The sequence below is a fragment of the Aulonocara stuartgranti genome (assembly GCF_965226115.1).
Source record: "Aulonocara stuartgranti genome assembly, chromosome: 4".
NCBI lineage: Eukaryota > Metazoa > Chordata > Actinopteri > Cichliformes > Cichlidae > Aulonocara > Aulonocara stuartgranti.
The window spans coordinates 5,232,340-5,251,478 of NC_138942.1; the positions used below are offsets into that span (position 1 = coordinate 5,232,340).

The 19,139-nt window shown below is 40.8% G+C and overlaps 1 protein-coding gene across 2 annotated transcripts; it reads left to right on the top strand.

The window, feature by feature from the left end:
- Positions 1-853: 853 nt before the first annotated feature.
- grna (granulin a) lies at positions 854-19,086 on the top strand. Of its 2 annotated transcripts, none has more exons than XM_082529370.1 (23): positions 854-982; positions 1,614-1,754; positions 2,611-2,748; positions 2,857-2,985; positions 5,016-5,097; positions 5,189-5,295; positions 5,427-5,580; positions 5,704-5,787; positions 8,409-8,506; positions 8,700-8,936; positions 9,140-9,376; positions 9,629-9,865; positions 10,066-10,302; positions 10,500-10,736; positions 10,989-11,225; positions 11,426-11,662; positions 11,860-12,096; positions 13,284-13,520; positions 13,714-13,950; positions 14,740-15,045; positions 17,003-17,239; positions 17,343-17,600; positions 18,333-19,086. In XM_082529370.1, exons 2-23 carry the CDS (start codon positions 1,614-1,616, stop codon positions 18,474-18,476), a joined length of 4,248 nt encoding a protein of 1,415 aa, XP_082385496.1. In that variant the 5' UTR covers positions 854-982; the 3' UTR covers positions 18,477-19,086. The 2 variants fall into 2 exon arrangements, with proteins under 2 accessions (XP_082385496.1, XP_082385497.1); XM_082529371.1 differs by having other exon boundaries at positions 5,707-5,787.
- Positions 19,087-19,139: the final 53 nt, after the last annotated feature.

The following is a 19,139-nucleotide window of genomic DNA, read 5'->3' on the forward strand; positions in this document are numbered from 1 at the left end:
TGGAGGACCCATTGCACTTCGCTGACACATGAAAAACAGTTTTTCCGTTAGTCAGGCGTATCCGTATCCTGAACAACGAAGCATCACACTTTACACAAGAAAAAAAAGGGACATCCATTCATTACACTGTAATTAAAGTGCCGCGTTTAAATCCTCCCAGACGTTTACATTGATAAATAAACTGTAGTCAACATGATTTATGAAAGGGTTACAAAATAAAGACATGATCTATTTAGCATGACTTTGCTTTATTCTGTCTCCATTCCAATTAACCCGCTACTTTTTCTTCAGTTACAATATCTTGATAGAAGTGTTATGTTATAAGTTATGTTGTGTGTCTGCTGCCCTCTTGGCCAAATGTCTCTTGAAAAGTAGATAGATAGATAGATAGATAGATAGATAGATAGATAGATAGATAGATAGATAGATAGATAGATAGATAGATAGATAGATAGATAGATAGATAGATAGATAGATAGATAGATAGATAGATAGATAGATTGAGAGTCACTTTTGCAAAAACCGAAATTGCAAATAGTATTATTGTTATTATTATTTTTGACAGATTATAGACAAAAAACTCTTGCACAACCGTCTGAATATGGCCGATCATTTTCGGGCAAATACCAGAAACTTTTTGGCAGCCAAACACTGTACCACACAAACAGCGTGATATCGTTAGCAATCCGTATTTTCTTATTAGTCACAGGCTCTTATTGCATTTTTAATGGCTGTAAATAAATATGCTTCTTTGAAATTCTCAACTATGCCTGTACTACGTTGTTTTATGAATATTAAAAACTGATTCATTGAAGAGACAGAGCTGGCGTTAAAAGGTGTACAGCAACATTAAGGCACCTCCTCTCCCTCCCCTTTCGGGGTGTGTTCAAGACTGCAGGCTATCATTTGTGTCATTTTGTGGCGAGACTCTTGTGAAACACCTGCTCACAACAGCCCTTCTGTTCATTTTTTTTCAATAAAGGTAAGAGCATCAAAAACTTTATTTCGTCTATCATTGCATTTATGCATGTATCGGTGCGGGCCTTATAAAAAGCTGTTTTAAGTTTCACAGTCTGTGTATTTATCTTGCAATATAAAGAGTTCAACTGTGTCGCTCAGAATTTCCCCTGAGAGGCTAGATTTTTAGGTTAAATAAGGAATATAAACCAGACGAAAGTGAAAGTGGATTTATTTCATTTTAGACTGTGCATTTGTTTTGCTTATTCATATGACGATAAAAGAAACATCTTCAATAAAGTTGAACATCTGGAGAAAGAAGAAAACCACTATTTTGTCAAAGACAACATTTGAGCTCAGTGTTTAGACCCGGTTCATCACTTTTATTTGACATTTTCCCTTTAAAACTCGAACCGAGCTGACCAGATAGCCGAGATTCGGTTTTTTTGGAGACAGACATAAGGAATATAACGAGACACCACTGGCATGACTGCCCGAGCATGGTTATCAAACTCTTTGTGACCTGATAAGATCAAGAATGTGTGCAGAATTTTAATGTACAAATATCATTTATCGTGGTGGTCAGTGAAAGAGAAATCCCCCCCTTCCGCCAGTTTCACTTTCCATTTGTGTGCCTTTTGCTTTCCCCCCTCCAGATGCAGAAGTGGGTTGTGATCTGCTGGGCCGCCCTGGCTGTGGTTGGTGCTGATGTGTGTCCAGATGGAGGGCTGTGTAAAGAAGGGGAAACCTGCTGCAACAGCCCAGCAAACGGTTACGGGTGTTGCCGATATGAAAACGTAAGGCCAGGTGTTATTATACCATCATGCAACTTGAGTGTTCACGACAATGTAATTATATTTATTGTACTTGTTTTAATTGGCTTCCTTTTTGCAGTAAGAGTGGGGGGGGGGGGGGGGGGGGGGGGGGACCCCAACGGATATCCATTTGGGTTCATGTTCTGCTAGTAACTCATTTAAACCAAGTTTTGATGTATGAAAATCTCACAATCTCTAAAAACAAAACAAAAAACAAATGTATAGAAACGTTTCTGAGAGACGTCGGACATCTACAATTATAATCAGAAGAAATGATTGCTGTTATTGATGAGTTGGTTTACTTAAAACCAGAATCAGACCTGTTGTAAATTATTTTGCTATACGACATTTGTTTAAATCAATAAAAATCTATTAGCTTTATATATTAGTATGAACAGTTTCATTCACATCAACTAAATGCATTCCTATAGACTAAAACCAGCCCAGCTTATTAGTCATCAAGTATGTAAATATTAAAGAGTAAAATGTGTAGTGTTCACATCTTCATGGTAACTGGACAAAATCTTCTATAGATTTCTGTTTTAAAATAACTCCAAAAGTGCAAAAGGGAGGAATTCCATCCTAACCTACTGAGCAAAGCTGCAGTACGTCACCTTCAGTGTAGGTAAATTGTCCCTTTGTCTATAGTTAAATGTACATGTGAGATAACCCTTCACTTATACTTTAAAGTAAATATAATTATGCAGCGATACTATTCACCCTCAGCTGTGTTTTACTACTTTGAAATCCAGATAGAAGGACGTGCCGCTTTCCCTCAATGTGATAGCTGTTTCAAACTTTGGTAGTCAAAGTGTTTCTACTACTGCTGTCTCCTCAGGCTGAGTGCTGTGATGATCACATCCACTGCTGTCCAGAGGGCACAGTCTGTAATAAAGCCTTATCTGGCTGTATTAATACCACCCTGACCATCCCCTGGGTGAAAAGAACCCCTGCTGATCAGCCCAAAGTCTCTAAAGTAAGCGTCGTCACACGTTAGTTGTTTTCTGTCACAAAGTCAGATTAAATAATCGTGGTGGATTAAAAGAAGTAATGCTGTCCTCTTTCCCACCTTCTGACCACTCAGTCCTTCAGGATGATCAAGACATACGAGAGTCAGGAAGACGACAACATCTGCCCCGACCTGTCACGATGCCCTGCTGAGTATTCCTGTCTGAAGGGTTTGACGAAGTTTGGCTGCTGTCCTCTAACTCAGGTAAGCTAACCACCACAAATAAGACGTGCTTCAGATACTTAAGTAGCACTGAGTGGAAAAACAAAGTGAGTGATGACACTAATCTTTTATTTGTGGTTCATTCCTGTGAAGGAATCTTGAATCTAGGAGGGGATTTCCATACATACACACCGATCAACCACATGATTAAAACTCGTTATTCTAATATTGTGCAGCCAAAAGAGCTCTGATCAGAAGGGGTACTCACTCAGGGTCTCTGAAAGTTTTCACTACCAGGAAATTGGTGGCAGAGTTAGTCTGCAAATTTTTGGGTGACTGGTACATATCAGATTAACTTGCATATGATTACTAAGTACATGGCAACAAGATGGTTGTCTATTCACTTCACCTGTCAGTAGCTTTGATGTTTTGGATAACAGGTTCACGTATTTTGTCCCCTTGTCATATTTAGTTATTGTCATATTCATTTCCAGCATCATCTCACTTCCTTTAAAGCTCCCTGGTTGTTACTGTACTTTGGGTACGGCATGTTTAAACATCTTTCACTTCTGTTTTGCATCTTGAATCACACCACTATAACAAAGGTCGGTGCTGAACAACATAGTACAGTTTGGTAAAACTACACCTCCCTTCTCTTTGCTTTTCTAAAGAGTCACTCTAAATAAATCTTAACTTTTTTTTGCAAACTGCATTTAAGCTGTTAACAACTCCACCTGCTGTTACAGAACATCCATTAGGAAAGCTATGGATATTTCCCTTACCCACCCCACAGGCTCTCGTGGGAAAAAGTAAAAAGATGTCTTTATGTCACTGGGTTACAGTAGGAAGTCGAATCTATTTAAACAACATGCACTTTAGAAGACTTTTGTTTATCATCTTGAGTCTTCTGTTTAAAGGGAAAGCTCTAACAGAAATTGGCTCAGATCTACAAATCCTTTTGTTATGTATGACCAATACTTCAGTATCTTTCACCAGCACCAACGCAACAATTATTTATGTCTCGTCTCATTTTTTTTTTCTGCTTGTATTTTATTTTAATTTCAATTTAGGGATTTATCTTTTTTAATTTCCAGATTTATAGCTAACGGTCTTTCAACTGATAAACAGCAAAGTCCCTAACCATTTAATCGATGCCATGAAAAAGACACTTGCACAGTGATAGAGCTTACTTCCTCTCAAAAGAGGATCTTTCTTTGATGCTTTGTTTGCATAGCTGGTTGACCCACTAAGCTTCTACACTTTACCGAGGACATTCAGTGCTTTGGAATAGATTTTTGCTCTTGTTACAAGTTTAATGTAAACTTACCTGCCACTTAATTAGCTACACCTTCTAGCTTGGTCAAGCCCCTCATTTCAAAAAGCCAAACCTCCATGGCGCATAACATGCTTGTTGTATAACTGCAGTCTCCTCATATAACAAGCACCTTTAGTTACTAACTAAATATCTTTTTGCATCTTGAACTTTGCAAAGAGATGTTTCTCAGAGATTCTGGTATATTGACATGATAACATCAGATTCAGATCCATGATGTAAACCTCCTCTTCCACCATATTCAAAAAGTGTTCTGTTGGACCCAGATTTATGACTGTGGAGATCTTTTGAGTGCATTGACCTCATTGTCATGTCAAGAAACTACGTTGAGCTGGTCTGAGCTTTTGTGGTGTGGTGCATTAACCGGCTGGAGGCAGCCATCAGGAGTTAGGTATATTGCAGCCATACGAGGATGGACACGGTCAGCAGCACACAGGCTGTGGCATTTAAAAGATATTCAGTTAGTACTAAATGCACCACGAAAACATCCTCCAAACATCACACCACCACCAGCTTTAATATATTAGTAGAATGGCAGCTGAAAAAGTGTCCCTAATAAACTGGCTGGAGATTGTAAAAGCGGTTTCTGCTTGCACTAAAACAGCAGCTGGTCGTTTGTTACTCTTTATTTCACTGAACCTTTTTTCCTCTTTGAAATCTTTCATTTACTGCATGAATAGATAAACAGTTCCAATGCTTTTGTTTAATTCATAATTCTTGATTTCCTCACTGCTATCAGGGAATCTCCTGCCCCGATGGCAAACACTGCTGCCCTGAGGGCCACGACTGCAGCTCAGACAGCCGAGGCTGCATCAAAAAAGGTTCAACTTCCCCGCCAAAGTATCATAATTCAGTCGTATCACTATTCCTTTTCCTGTTTTGAGTTTTGATGTTCATGTGATATTGTTGCAGAGCTCGTGGTTACAGTTCTATGCAGCGATGGCATTTCAGAGTGCCCAGATGGTACCACCTGCTGTGAAACAAATGACGGGAAATGGGCATGCTGTCCACTATCAAAGGTACAAAATGCTACTCCATACCATGAGTGAGATCATGAATGACAAAAAAGTCAAATTATGGATTTGCATGTCCTGCATTGACGTCCAGTTATCGTGACTTAATGGTGTTTTATTATTTTCCATGTGAACAGGCCGTGTGCTGCGCTGACAAGATACACTGCTGCTCTGAAGGGACCACATGTGATGTCGAGCATTCCAAATGCATTGACTCTTCTACCAAGAAAGAGATGCCAATGTGGGCAAAGCTCCCTGCCAGAGTGAGAGCAGCTTGGGAAAACCAGAAAGGTCAGAAATTTTTAATTGACTGTTTTGCTGTGAACGTTAAGCTTAGTTCCTTGTTCTCACTAAGTATTTGAAAGTGTGTGTGTGTGTGTGTTTATCTTAATCTTTGTGTTTTTCTGTTCCCAGAAGAAGTGCCAGTTGAAGCAGTGAATAACACAGGAACAGAAAACGCCCCCAAAGTCACCACAGCCAATCTGCTTCCTCCATCTGGTAAGACAGTAAATGTGTCATCAGTTGCTAAGGCAGCTGCAGGTGAGACTATCCCCATGAAACAAATAATGTAGAACAATGAGACTGGAAAAAAAAGCACATGATTTATCACAAGACACATAAAGGTGATTCCATCTCAAGTTTCAACATCTTAAAATGACTGCTGAGAATTTTTTGCTTCGTATGTCAAATGCTTTCCAAGATATTATTTTTTAAAAGGTGGTCCACTGACTCACTTTCGGGCCATTTTTTTTGGCATTGTCGGTTTTTAGGTGTGCCAGTGCGTGCATGATTAATGGTTCAGGTAAATCTTTTTTTCTCTTACCAGTTTCATTATTTCCTGGTAATGACAAGACAAATCTGGCGCTGATAAGCAGGTCTATCCAGCTATAATTAAATGTTGCAACACCCCGTCTTCAATGAATGTTTTTGTTTGGTGGTAGTTTTTCCCTTACCAAGCCTGCTAACTATTACAACATATTTATAATGCTTGTTCAGAAACATCACTGTAACTCATGAAAAACGTCAAAATATTACAGTGCAGGCAGCCCAGTTTGAACTTTTAATATGATATTGAAGGTAAAAGGGGGAGCCGCTGCAACGACCCACTCTGAAATCAGTGGAAGCATTTTGGTGGGACAAGCCGGAATGCTAAGAACAAATAACGCACAGATACAGATACCTGCTAAGTAACATGCAAATAGAATTTTACACTTTTTGGATGTGCTGTTACTACAAATAACCACACAGAAAGCCACATTTTTTATTTTTATGTGTCAATTCTTGTGTGTATTAAAAAAACAAAAACAACTTTGTATGGCAAGTATGGTCAAGAGGTCCAGTTCTGTGAATCAACAGTTTAGCAGTCCTGTCTGCATTCACCAGTCACTCAAATCAGCCACAGCCTAACTTTAAGTTTCAATAAACAATAAATAATCTAAACTCTTACCAGAAGAGCTGAAGCTGTTATAGCTGCAAATGGTGGGCCGACATCATATTAAACCCTTTGGGTTAAGAACAGGATGTCACTGAAGTTCATATGCGTGTGAAGAGAGATGAGTGAATACTTTTGGCAATATACATCATTGGTTCTGCTGTTAGTCCAATATGCATTTTCAATTCAAATATATATTTTTAATGTGATGATTTTTGTTGCAATGTCATGGAACAAAAAAACACTGAGGCTGAGGGGCAGAAACCTGAAGCACCACATGGTTTGTTTGACAGATCAAACTTGACAGTCAACCTTTAAAAGTACTTGGAAAAAGGAGAAGTTTTATTTTTAAAGAATGGCTTTTGTAGCATGACATCTAAATTGTTCCAGTATGTGTGACTGTATTGGTAAATACTTCCTCATATAACACAGACTGCTCCAAACTGACTCTGATTTGGCTACAAGAGAAAGGAATAGTGGTGAATGCAGCTGTCTTAATATAACAGTGCTTTTGCCTGCATTACTTCTGCCCAGAACAGCTCTGTTCCTCCTCAGTTCCTGCCAACTATAAATGAGTTATATCTTTATTTAGACAGGAATTATTTATCTTTCCTCCATGAGCCAATCAAATGGTTCACAATAAATTCGCTGTGTTTTGTGCACAGCAGGACACACATCTCTGATTAGCTTTAACTATGGTGCATCCTCTTCATTCTCATATTTCCACCATTTGGTCTGAATTTAATGTCATCATTACATCTCTATCATGGTACAACACAAATGACCGTATTGGAGTCATTTGGACAGTTGCCCCTTGTGACTTAAAGCAGGCTTCTTTAGACCAAGGAAGTTATTCAATTCAGTTAAAGTTTTAGTACAGTTTTATTTATATAGCACCGATTCAAAACAAAAGTCGCCTCACTATAAGCTTTATTAAAAGAAATGTTTTAACAGTAAACACGGTGTTTGCCCCCTCAATCCAAACTGGGATTGAGGGCTCCCAGTCTACTTCGAAAAACCCTACGAACCACAAGTAAACCTGCAGTCCGAAAGTGAAATGCACTATTGGAATAATATGGTTTTATGAGGTGTGGATAACATATGACAGGCCCTGATCATTCAGGACTTTGTATTTCAGGAGAAACATTTTATATTTAATTTGCAGTTGTGTAATTGTTTTAGTCTTTTATTTAAATACAATTAAAATGTTTGCAGTTTCGAGTTCATGAATTCTTAGTCAGAGAATGGATGTCTTTACTGACAGGTATTTAAGTAAAACAAAAATATTGAAAGACGTGTCCCTAGTCTGTGGTAAATTATACTAGTTTTTATGTTATATGCATTTTTTTACTGTCATAACTCAGAAATAATATTTAATTGATTGGGGCGTCTTCATTTTCTTTAATTTTGTTCGTGTTCAAACTCACTGACAACTGACATTGCTCCATAACACTGCGAGTGGTCAAAGAGTGCACCAGGTAATTTTAGTAATTATAACATGGAACTGTTATTGTCGTCAATTCCAAATTTGACAAAATCTCATGATGATCTCGCTGGTTGTTCGTATCACTTATCAAATGGTTCATGAGGATGATTATTACATTCAGTCAGTGGAAGTGAGGGCTCACAACGATGGCAGTCATGAAACATTAGTGGATTAATTTTTTTCTCAATGTCTTTTCTCCAGCAAACGATGTTCCATGTGACGATACATCAGCCTGTCCTGATGGCACAACCTGCTGTAAAACCCAAGAAGGTGGCTGGGCCTGCTGTCCAATGCCAGAGGTACAGTATTACCATCTATCCATCCATTTTTTAAAATGCTTTTCAATTTGGAGGAGAGAGGGGAGTGCAGTGCGAACAAACACTACTGAGTCTCGTCTGCCATTTATTTAGACATTTCTGCTTAAATGTATAATTACTTGCAGTTTAAGGTGTTTTAAATATATTGATGGTGTTCTGTTTGCCCTAATTCCAGGCTGTTTGTTGTGAAGACTTCATACACTGTTGTCCCAAAGGGAAGAAATGTAACTTGGAGGCTCAAACCTGTGAAGACGGCATGATCTCTGTGCCCTGGGCCAAGAAGGTCCCTGCAATCATAAAGCAGAAGGTAGAGGTGAAGGATGTTCCATGTGACGATACATCAGCCTGTCCTGATGGCACCACCTGCTGTAAAACCCAAGAAGGTGGCTGGGCCTGCTGTCCAATGCCAGAGGTACAGTGTTACCATCTATCCATCCATTTTCTTAGCTGGCTTCCTTTGTTGGGAGAGGAAGAGGGGAGAGAAGATGGGTGATGGGATGGCAGGGCACAAGCATCAAAGCCCTGACTGCCATTTATTTAACAGTTTCTCTTTAGCATTTCAGGTGTTTTTAGTATATTGACAGCTTTCTGTCTGTGCTGTCATTTCATTTCCAGGCTGTTTGTTGTGAAGACTTCATACACTGTTGTCCCAAAGGGAAGAAATGTAACTTGGAGGCTCAAACCTGTGAAGACGGCCTGATGTCTGTGCCCTGGGCCAAGAAGGTTCCTGCAATCATAAAGCAGAAGGTAGAGGTGAAGGATGTTCCATGTGACGATACATCAGCCTGTCCTGATGGCACCACCTGCTGTAAAACCCAAGAAGGTGGCTGGGCCTGCTGTCCAATGCCAGAGGTACAGTATTACCATCTATCCATCCATATTCTTAAACACTTGTCCACTTCATGGATGAGGGAATGGCTTGAACCTATCCTGGCTCTCATGGGATGGGATAAGGGGCAGATTACACCTTGGATAGGTCTCCTGTCTATTGCAGGGCTAACACATACCACACAGCCTCGTCTCACATGTGTTTCAAAGTTCCTATTTATATATGTAACTACTTGTAGTTTAAGGTGTTTTTTTATCCTGTAATTTCATTTCCAGGCTGTTTGTTGTGAAGACTTCATACACTGTTGTCCCAAAGGGAAGAAATGTAACTTGAAGGCTCAAACCTGTGAAGACGGCCTGATCTCTGTCCCCTGGGCCAAGAAGGTTCCTGCAATCATAAAGCAGAAGGTAGAGGTGAAGGATGTTCCATGTGACGATACATCAGCCTGTCCTGATGGCACAACCTGCTGTAAAACCCAAGAAGGTGGCTGGGCCTGCTGTCCAATGCCAGAGGTACAGTATTACCATCTATACATCCATTTTCTTAAATGCTTGTCAATTTCAGGGTTGGCGGGGAGAGGGGAGGGCAGGATGAACACATATTACACAGCTCTGTCTGCCATTTATTTAGACATTTCTGTTTAAATGTATAATTACTTGCAGTTTAAGGTCATTTTAGTATATTGATGGTATTCTGTTCGCCCTAATTCCAGGCTGTTTGCTGTGAAGACTTCATACACTGTTGTCCCAAAGGGAAGAAATGTAACTTGGAGGCTCAAACCTGTGAAGACGGCCTGATCTCTGTGCCCTGGGCCAAGAAGGTTCCTGCAATCATAAAGCAGAAGGTAGAGGTGAAGGATGTTCCATGTGACGATACATCAGCCTGTCCTGATGGCACCACCTGCTGTAAAACCCAAGAAGGTGGCTGGGCCTGCTGTCCAATGCCAGAGGTACAGTATTACCATCTATCCGTCAATTTTCTTAACTGGCTTTCTTTGTCAGGCTTGGAGGGGCAAGGGGAGGGCAGGGCAGGGCACAAGCAAACATCAAAGCCTTGTCTGATATTTATTTAACAGTTTCTGTTTAACATTTCAGGTGTTTTTAGTATATTGACACCTTTCTGTCTGTGCTGTCATTTTGTTTCCAGGCTGTTTGTTGTGAAGACTTCATACACTGTTGTCCAAAGGGGAAGAAATGTAACTTGGAGGCTCAAACCTGTGAAGGCGGCGTGATCTCTGTGCCCTGGGCCAAGAAGGTTCCTGCAATCATAAAGCAGAAGGTAGAGGTGAAGGATGTTCCATGTGACGATACATCAGCCTGTCCTGATGGCACCACCTGCTGTAAAACCCAAGAAGGTGGCTGGGCCTGCTGTCCAATGCCAGAGGTACAGTGTTACCATCTATCCATCCATATTCTTAAACACTTGTCCACTTCATGGATGAGGGAATGGCTTGAACCTATCCTGGCTCTCATGGGATGGGATAAGGGGCAGATTACACCTTGGATAGGTCTCCTGTCTATTGCAGGGCTAACACATACCACACAGCCTCGTCTCACATGTGTTTCAAAGTTCCTATTTATATATGTAACTACTTGTAGTTTAAAGTGTTTTTTTATCCTGTAATTTCATTTCCAGGCTGTTTGTTGTGAAGACTTCATACACTGTTGTCCCAAAGGGAAGAAATGTAACTTGAAGGCTCAAACCTGTGAAGACGGCCTGATCTCTGTGCCCTGGGCCAAGAAGGTTCCTGCAATCATAAAGCAGAAGGTAGAGGTGAAGGATGTTCCATGTGACGATACATCAGCCTGTCCTGATGGCACAACCTGCTGTAAAACCCAAGAAGGTGGCTGGGCCTGCTGTCCAATGCCAGAGGTACAGTATTACCATCTATACATCCATTTTCTTAAATGCTTGTCAATTTCAGGGTTGGCGGGGAGAGGGGAGGGCAGGATGAACACATATTACACAGCTCTGTCTGCCATTTATTTAGACATTTCTGTTTAAATGTATAATTACTTGCAGTTTAAGGTCATTTTAGTATATTGATGGTATTCTGTTCGCCCTAATTCCAGGCTGTTTGCTGTGAAGACTTCATACACTGTTGTCCCAAAGGGAAGAAATGTAACTTGAAGGCTCAAACCTGTGAAGACGGCCTGATCTCTGTGCCCTGGGCCAAGAAGCTCCCTGCAATCATAAAGCAGAAGGTAGAGGTGAAGGATGTTCCATGTGACGATACATCAGCCTGTCCTGATGGCACCACCTGCTGTAAAACCCAAGAAGGTGGCTGGGCCTGCTGTCCAATGCCAGAGGTACAGTATTACCATCTATCCGTCAATTTTCTTAACTGGTTTTCTTTGTCAGGCTTGGAGGGGCAAGGGGAGGGCAGGGCAGGGCACAAGCAAACATCAAAGCCTCGCCTGATATTTATTTAACAGTTTCTGTTTAACATTTCAGGTGTTTTTAGTATATTGACAGCTTTCTGTCTGTGCTGTCATTTTGTTTCCAGGCTGTTTGTTGTGACGACTTCATACACTGTTGTCCCAAAGGGAAGAAATGTAACTTGGAGGCTCAAACCTGTGAAGACGGCCTGATGTCTGTGCCCTGGGCCAAGAAGGTTCCTGCAATCATAAAGCAGAAGGTAGAGGTGAAGGATGTTCCATGTGACGATACATCAGCCTGTCCTGATGGCACCACCTGCTGTAAAACCAAAGAAGGTGGCTGGGCCTGCTGTCCAATGCCAGAGGTACAGTGTTACCATCTATTAATTTGTCTTGATGCATGCCTAATCATGCAGGTACCGTCAAGTGGTCTTAAATGTACACCCTGTTGATGTATCTTCGGTACACTATACAGACTTGGTGTAGATTCCCCGGGCATAGCCTGTGGCATGAAGTCCGGTCAATAGTATTGCCTTGTTGTAACTGCTTCAGACAATCTATCACCCTCGTAATGGGAAGGGGGCTAAGGAAAGCTCCAGCCAATCCAGGAGAGAAGGACAACTGGTTGCCTAAGCGAAAATCCTTAGTGATCCATTATGTGTCAGGAGGATCGTAACAGTTGAAACAAATTTTTTTTAAACACCGCGTCTCTGTGGCTTTAAAACCCCAAAACACGGTGGACCAAAAATTGGCCCACCCCAAGGATCAGGTCCCCCGACACAAACAGAATAATTTAGTGTACACTGTTAGGTGACAGGAGGATTGTCATGATTTATATCATGGGGGAACCCAAACAACCTGTGGCGAAACCGTTGGCACAACACAGAAGAGCTAACTCGTCAGGCCAGGACTCCGCAGTCTATTTACACCTACAGGTCAATGGACACTCTTTCAGTGATGAGGATGTACACATCCTGGACAGTGAGGAACACTCGTTTAAGCGGGGATTCAAGGAGGCTATTTGGGTGAAAAGGGAAAGACCATCTCTGAATCGAGGGGGAGGTCTAAGGGTACATCTTTCACCATCGTACAATGCTGTGATTACAGCCTTCCCCAACTCTCTGTGACTGGAGTGGTTGTTAATCAATAGTCATGACAATTTGCATAGTAACGATCAAGGAACTGACCTCACAGCCCATTGTTCATTCAGTGGGCTAGTTTCAGACATTGTGCAAATGTACTGTTTATAAGGTTGGGGAAACCTGCAGTCAGCTGAGACCGAAGAAGTCACTTGGATGAGTGACGAAATGTTTCTCCCACTGAAAATGCTACGTCCAGATGAGCAGAATCAAACTTCTGGGGCATCTATTAATTCATTTCCCTAACTGCTTTACTTTGTCAGGCTTGAAGGGTAAAAGGCAGAGGAGGCGAGGACAGGGCATAAGCATACACCACAGCCTCGTCTGATATTTATTTAACAGTTTCTGTTTAACATTTCAGGTGTTTTTAGTATATTGACACCTTTCTGTCTGTGCTGTCATTTCATTTCCAGGCTGTTTGTTGTGACGACTTCATACACTGTTGTCCCAAAGGGAAGAAATGTAACTTGGAGGCTCAAACCTGTGAAGACGGCCTGATCTCTGTGCCCTGGGCCAAGAAGCTCCCTGCAATCATAAAGCAGAAGGTAGAGGTGAAGGATGTTCCATGTGACGATACATCAGCCTGTCCTGATGGCACCACCTGCTGTAAAACCCAAGAAGGTGGCTGGGCCTGCTGTCCAATGCCAGAGGTACAGTGTTACCATCTATCCATCCATTTTTTTAAATGCTTTTCAATTTGGAGGAGAGAGGGGAGTGCAGTGCGAACAAACACTACTGAGTCTCGTCTGCCATTTATTTAGACATTTCTGCTTAAATGTATAATTACTTGCAGTTTAAGGTGTTTTAAATATATTGATGGTGTTCTGTTTGCCCTAATTCCAGGCTGTTTGTTGTGAAGACTTCATACACTGTTGTCCCAAAGGGAAGAAATGTAACTTGGAGGCTCAAACCTGTGAAGACGGCCTGATGTCTGTGCCCTGGGCCAAGAAGCTTCCTGCAATCATAAAGCAGAAGGCAGAGGAGAAGAAAGTTCCTTGTGATCACACAGCAGCCTGTCCTGATGGCACCACCTGCTGTAAAACCCAAGAAGGTCGCTGGGCCTGCTGTCCATTGCCAGAGGTTAGCATTGGACTGAAATCGGTTTTTAGACCACATTTCTCAAAAGTACTTTATTAACACACACAGAATGTCAAATTTACACCAAACAGAAAACTGTTGGTAACCTAAAGTTCCGTCACTCTGGATGGCTGCATGCAGCTATCACCAGGAACCTGTTAGTTAAAGGAGCTTAAACTGCTGTACGTGCTGTATGTCCTGCATCTTTTACAAAAACTGGAGACCACTTGAGTATCATATTGATGAGGTAAAAGTTGACTTACAGTGACAAAGCTACCAATACATGCCTAAGCATGTTGCTGGCTAAGTTACAGCTAGTAAAGCGAATATTCTTTACACCACCACGGTGACACAGTGGTTTCGTAGTTGATGATGGAGTGATGTAGATAAAGTGTACAGAAAATAAAGAGTCTGTGGTTAAAAATGTGACTTGTTAAGAGTGTAAAATTACTCTGAGGTCAGTAAGACTGGACAAGTGCGTTGTAACGGTGAGTGTGTTACATGATTTACTGCTGCACCCACTTTACTTAAAAACAAAAGAAAGTTCTGTGACTGCACTAACCCTTGTCTTTGCTAGCCTCTGCACAGACACAGTTTGTTTGTGTAGTGCGTGACAAAAAATAAAAGCAGGTTGTTGTATTTCTAGAAATATCAAATAATATCTTTAATCTACATTGCATTTAACCTGTTTTATTTTTGTCAACATTGCTCTGCCAAGCATTGTCAGGCTTCTGTTTGTATTTGAACTTGACTATCTGTGACTGACTGCACTTTTGTCTTTTTGCATAAAAGGCGGTCTGCTGTGACGATCACAAACACTGCTGCCCGAGCGGCACCACCTGTGACCCGACCGCCGTGTCTTGCAATGGCCCATCAGGCTCAACTCCCATGCTACAGAAGGTACCTGCGTTCACTACTGAAGCACCTACTACTGTGCAGCCTACAACTGAGAGTCCAACAACAAGCGCTAAATCGGAGGAGGAGGACAAAGAAGAAGAAGGCATGATTAACTGTGATGCCCACACCAGCTGCCCTCAGTCGACCACCTGCTGCTACATGAAGAATTTTAAAAAGTGGGGCTGCTGTCCGCTGCCTGAGGTGAGCTCTGCTTTTTCACAGCATCACTGACCTCGTGTCTCCTCCATCTGTTATTAAACATCAATATGCAGCAGCCCAGCGCATATTTGTCGCAGTTTAATTTTATAATGACAGGAGGACATACAGAAAGTGTCAATAAGGTCTTGTTCTCATCCATCTTTTCTAAAATGGTTGCTTCTATTGGCAGTCATTGGAAGAGTCAACATTAACGTCACTATTACTTTGCATCCTAACAATGCTTACACGTATGTGTCACATCTATGAGTCATACTTCCACTCCTGATATAAACGGCGGTTTTGGAAGAGAATGCAAATTTGTAATTTTTTTCACACAACACAATTGAGGCAGTTGATGTTTACTATGATTACCAGCCAGTCCACAAACACCAATCAAACATATTGCTTGAATAAGTTGTGCAGCACAGCACAGTTTCATTTGCAAAGCTGTTGTCATTTAATCCTCCAATATGTAAAGAAATGCTTCACTAACTCTACACTAACACACTGTCAGTTATTACACACCTTGGGCCGTCAGTAACATTTCCCAGGTTTTGAAAAAAAGCTTATTTTTACACCACAGTGGTTTTGTTGATGTCTTTTGTGTAGCTGAAGATTATTTGTCCTTCTACAATACAAGAAAGAGAAAAATCCAGTACAAGAAAATAAGATAGTTTAGATCATTTTAAAAGCCAACCTCTTTTAGGACCTGGCAAGATTCAAAACATCCTGAAGAAGTTGCAAGAGATCTTAAAAGAGGATTAGATGGTTTATTTTAGACCATGTGGTGTGAGGTATGTGTGTGAGTGTGTGTGTGTGGAGGGCGGGGGAACCACACAGATCACCAAGCAGTTTTTAGGCCGGCTGAGTTTTTTCATTCCTAAAACTTCCTTTGAAGCTTATGAAAGAAAAACCTGCCGCCCACACTGCAGTCACGGAAGATGTTAACTGAATGTCACCTGTTCATCAAGCCCCAAAAAAGCACAACTAGACATCATCTTTAGCCCTAATTTGCATGGTGATATCCTGTTTTTCTGTTTCACATCTTTTCTCATATTCCTGTTGAGAACTGGCGACTTTAGCAGCTTACAGGCCACAGTCACTCAAATGAACTCGAATGAACTTTATTTTGGTTGCCACTCTGAATTTATAATAGTCATTTATAAACTGATGTGTCTTTAAGTTTCTAGAATAGAATTTCAGCATCTTCATTTCATTTCATTTCATTTATTTATTCATTTTCAGGCACAACAAATACCTATATTGAACATAAAATACACAAAACAAAAAACAAAACTTGCCTGAAAAAGGAGTGGGACGAAGAAAACTTATTAAATCCCACCCCTATACTCACTCATCAACAAAAAAAAACAATAAACTTCCCGCAGCTACGCCCATCATTGCATACAGACCCATCAACAGCCCCGGGCAGATACAAGCATCTAAGCGGCAGCTCGCAACCAACAATTAGAGCCTTCATAACTGAATACAGAATATATAAATTATAAATTGCATTACCACAGGTAACAGGCAGTAATAACTACAAGTAACAGACACACATACATATACATACATATATATCTACACACACAAGTACATATATGTACATACATACGCACACTTTATTTTTTATTTTGGAATCCATACCAGCAATGGTAAGAGGACAGACATTACAGAGCACACTAAAACCCATCATTGAGTATACTGTGACCAGACCAACTGTTTGTAGAGAAATTTAAATCTATGAATATTTTTGCATTGTTTCAATTGTAAACTCAGACTGTTCCAGATTTTCACACCACATACAGACACACAAAAGCCTTTACGGGTTGTTCGAGTTCTGGGTAATTTGAATTCTTCAGACTCTCTATAACCTTTATATATACACCAATGAAAAAAGAAGTGAAACAGCAGAATTGATGAAGTGAAAGCCACTGCTCATGTTTTCACTTCTCCCCAGGCGGTGTGCTGTGAGGATGGGAGTCACTGCTGTCCTAACCAGTACAAATGTGACAATAGCCGCACGTCGTGCATAAAAGGAGAAGTTGTGATTCCATGGTACACCAAAATTCCAGCCATTACCAGCGACGAGGCCGAGCCCTACTCTGTCCAGTGCGAAGGTGCAAGCCAGTGTCCTGAACAAACCAGCTGCTGCAAGCTGTTCACAGGCGAGTGGGGCTGCTGTCCACTCAAAAATGTGAGTGCATGAAAATATCATATACCCTGGTAGCCGTCTCATCAGGTCAGGCTTTGCCTATGCAAACTGGGGACTATAATTTGCACCAACTATGTGTCTGCAGGCTGTTTGCTGTCCGGATAAGGAGCACTGTTGCCCGCAGGGTTACACCTGTGACATCTTATCCAGATCCTGCCAGAAGCTCATCATGATGCAGCTGGAGAGAGTCCCACTGACACCGGTGTATCTACTTGAGCCTCAACCCCAGCTCAGCCCAACAAAGCACAAAGACATCAAGTGCGATAAACAGACCAATTGCGGGCATGATGAAACTTGCTGCAGGACTTCTGCCACTTCCTGGGGCTGCTGTCCATCTTCTAACGTATGATTTACAGAAACTAGTCCTGCTTCCTTCCTCCTGCTTTATGTTAACTGTCAGGGAGAGCTGAGAACTGTCAGTAAGCCAAGGGCTCCAAAATTTTTCATATGCTTACCTCAGAAAAGGGAGGCTGCACCTCTTGACTGCCTTCAGGCTCACTGCTATTTTGAGATCACTCCTGGAAAGTCCAGTTTTAGGTCAGCAGATGAAAGTAATTTTATTTTACAGCCAAAGTAGTATTTCCTCATTTTGTACTATATACAGTAATTCCCTAGATTTCAGTTCCATCCTTCAGTGAAATTATAACCCTTTACACAGTTAGGTTACCTTTTACCAGACTGCAAACTCAACCATTTTACCCTCTAATTAGTTTGTAAACATATATTCACTGCTCGAGATTCAACATGAGCTCCATTGTAAACAAATTAGTAGGTTAAACCACTGTTGACATGAATAGGTTTTAAACTAATATGTTGTATAAATATGTAGGCCTCTAAACAGAGCCATAAGGAGAACTTTGCTACTTAAAAAAATTAGTGGTATTACTGTTGTGTTTTCATGTAATACTAAAAGGCAAATCTGTACTTACATTGCAGCATCTTTTTAAAAAATGCCTTATAAAGCATCACAACGTCTGAATTGTGAGGTTTTGTGCCAATAAAAAGGGAGCGTGTATGAGTTAAGTAAACCATTCAGTTTTTTTTACAGACTTTCCTCCCTCTGTCCTCCCTCTAGGCGGTGTGCTGCAGCGACATGAAGCACTGCTGCCCGACCGGGTACACCTGTACGGAAGAAAACTCCTGCATCCAGAACTCCAAGCTTTACTGGCCCAACTGGCACGTGTTCCTCGCCAACAAAAAAAGAGCCCTAATTGTGTGAAAACACCACCTCTAAACTGTTACTAGTTTTAGTTTTTGCATATAACGCACTAATGGAGAAAGAATTCTACATTAATTTCAAAATGCTTTGTTTTTAAATGACACTTTGAAAACGATTTGCACCTCAGTTGCTAAGATGTTTGCAATCTTGAAGTTGAACATTTTGGTCTGAATGCACCTAATTATATAGATGACCGTGTGACTAATGTATTTAAGGAGTTATCTTTGTTATTCCAAGCACACTCAGTTTGTCACTTGAAATGCTACTCCATCCACAATAGAAGACAATCGAAACACTCCACTTGTCAGTCATCTGTTTCTTTAAGACTTGCTGCAGCTGCCTTCTGTTGAAAAGGTTATTTCTTTATCAATAATAGTCAATCAGTCAAAACCTGATTCAATATCTTTCATCATTCTGAACATTCAGTCTGATCATTTAATGATTTTGTGGTGTAATTACTCATTAAATCTTGGGTTCATAATTTTGTGCATTGGATTAGTAATCTGTGTTAATGAGGCAAAGGTGAAGAAATTCATGCTTGGATGATCTTACCCTGTCAAAGTGTCACATTATCCATTAAATCAATAAAAAAGAAGTGACATTATTAAAAGTTGTCCAGTCACTTATTGTGGTTTATTAGAAAGGGCTGTGAAAAAAGAAAAT

What these genes read in the sequence shown, in the direction of transcription:
- grna (XM_082529370.1), top strand. Translation starts at nt 1,614, where the DNA reads ATGCAGAAGTGGGTTGTGATCTGCTGGGCCGCCCTGGCTGTGGTTGGT. An exon ending in CAATCTGCTTCCTCCATCTG is followed by an intron (nt 5,788 to 8,408) that starts GTAAGACAGTAA and finishes TCTTTTCTCCAG; the next exon opens with CAAACGATGTTCCATGTGAC. An exon ending in CCTGCTGTCCAATGCCAGAG is followed by an intron (nt 11,663 to 11,859) that starts GTACAGTATTAC and finishes TTTTGTTTCCAG; the next exon opens with GCTGTTTGTTGTGACGACTT.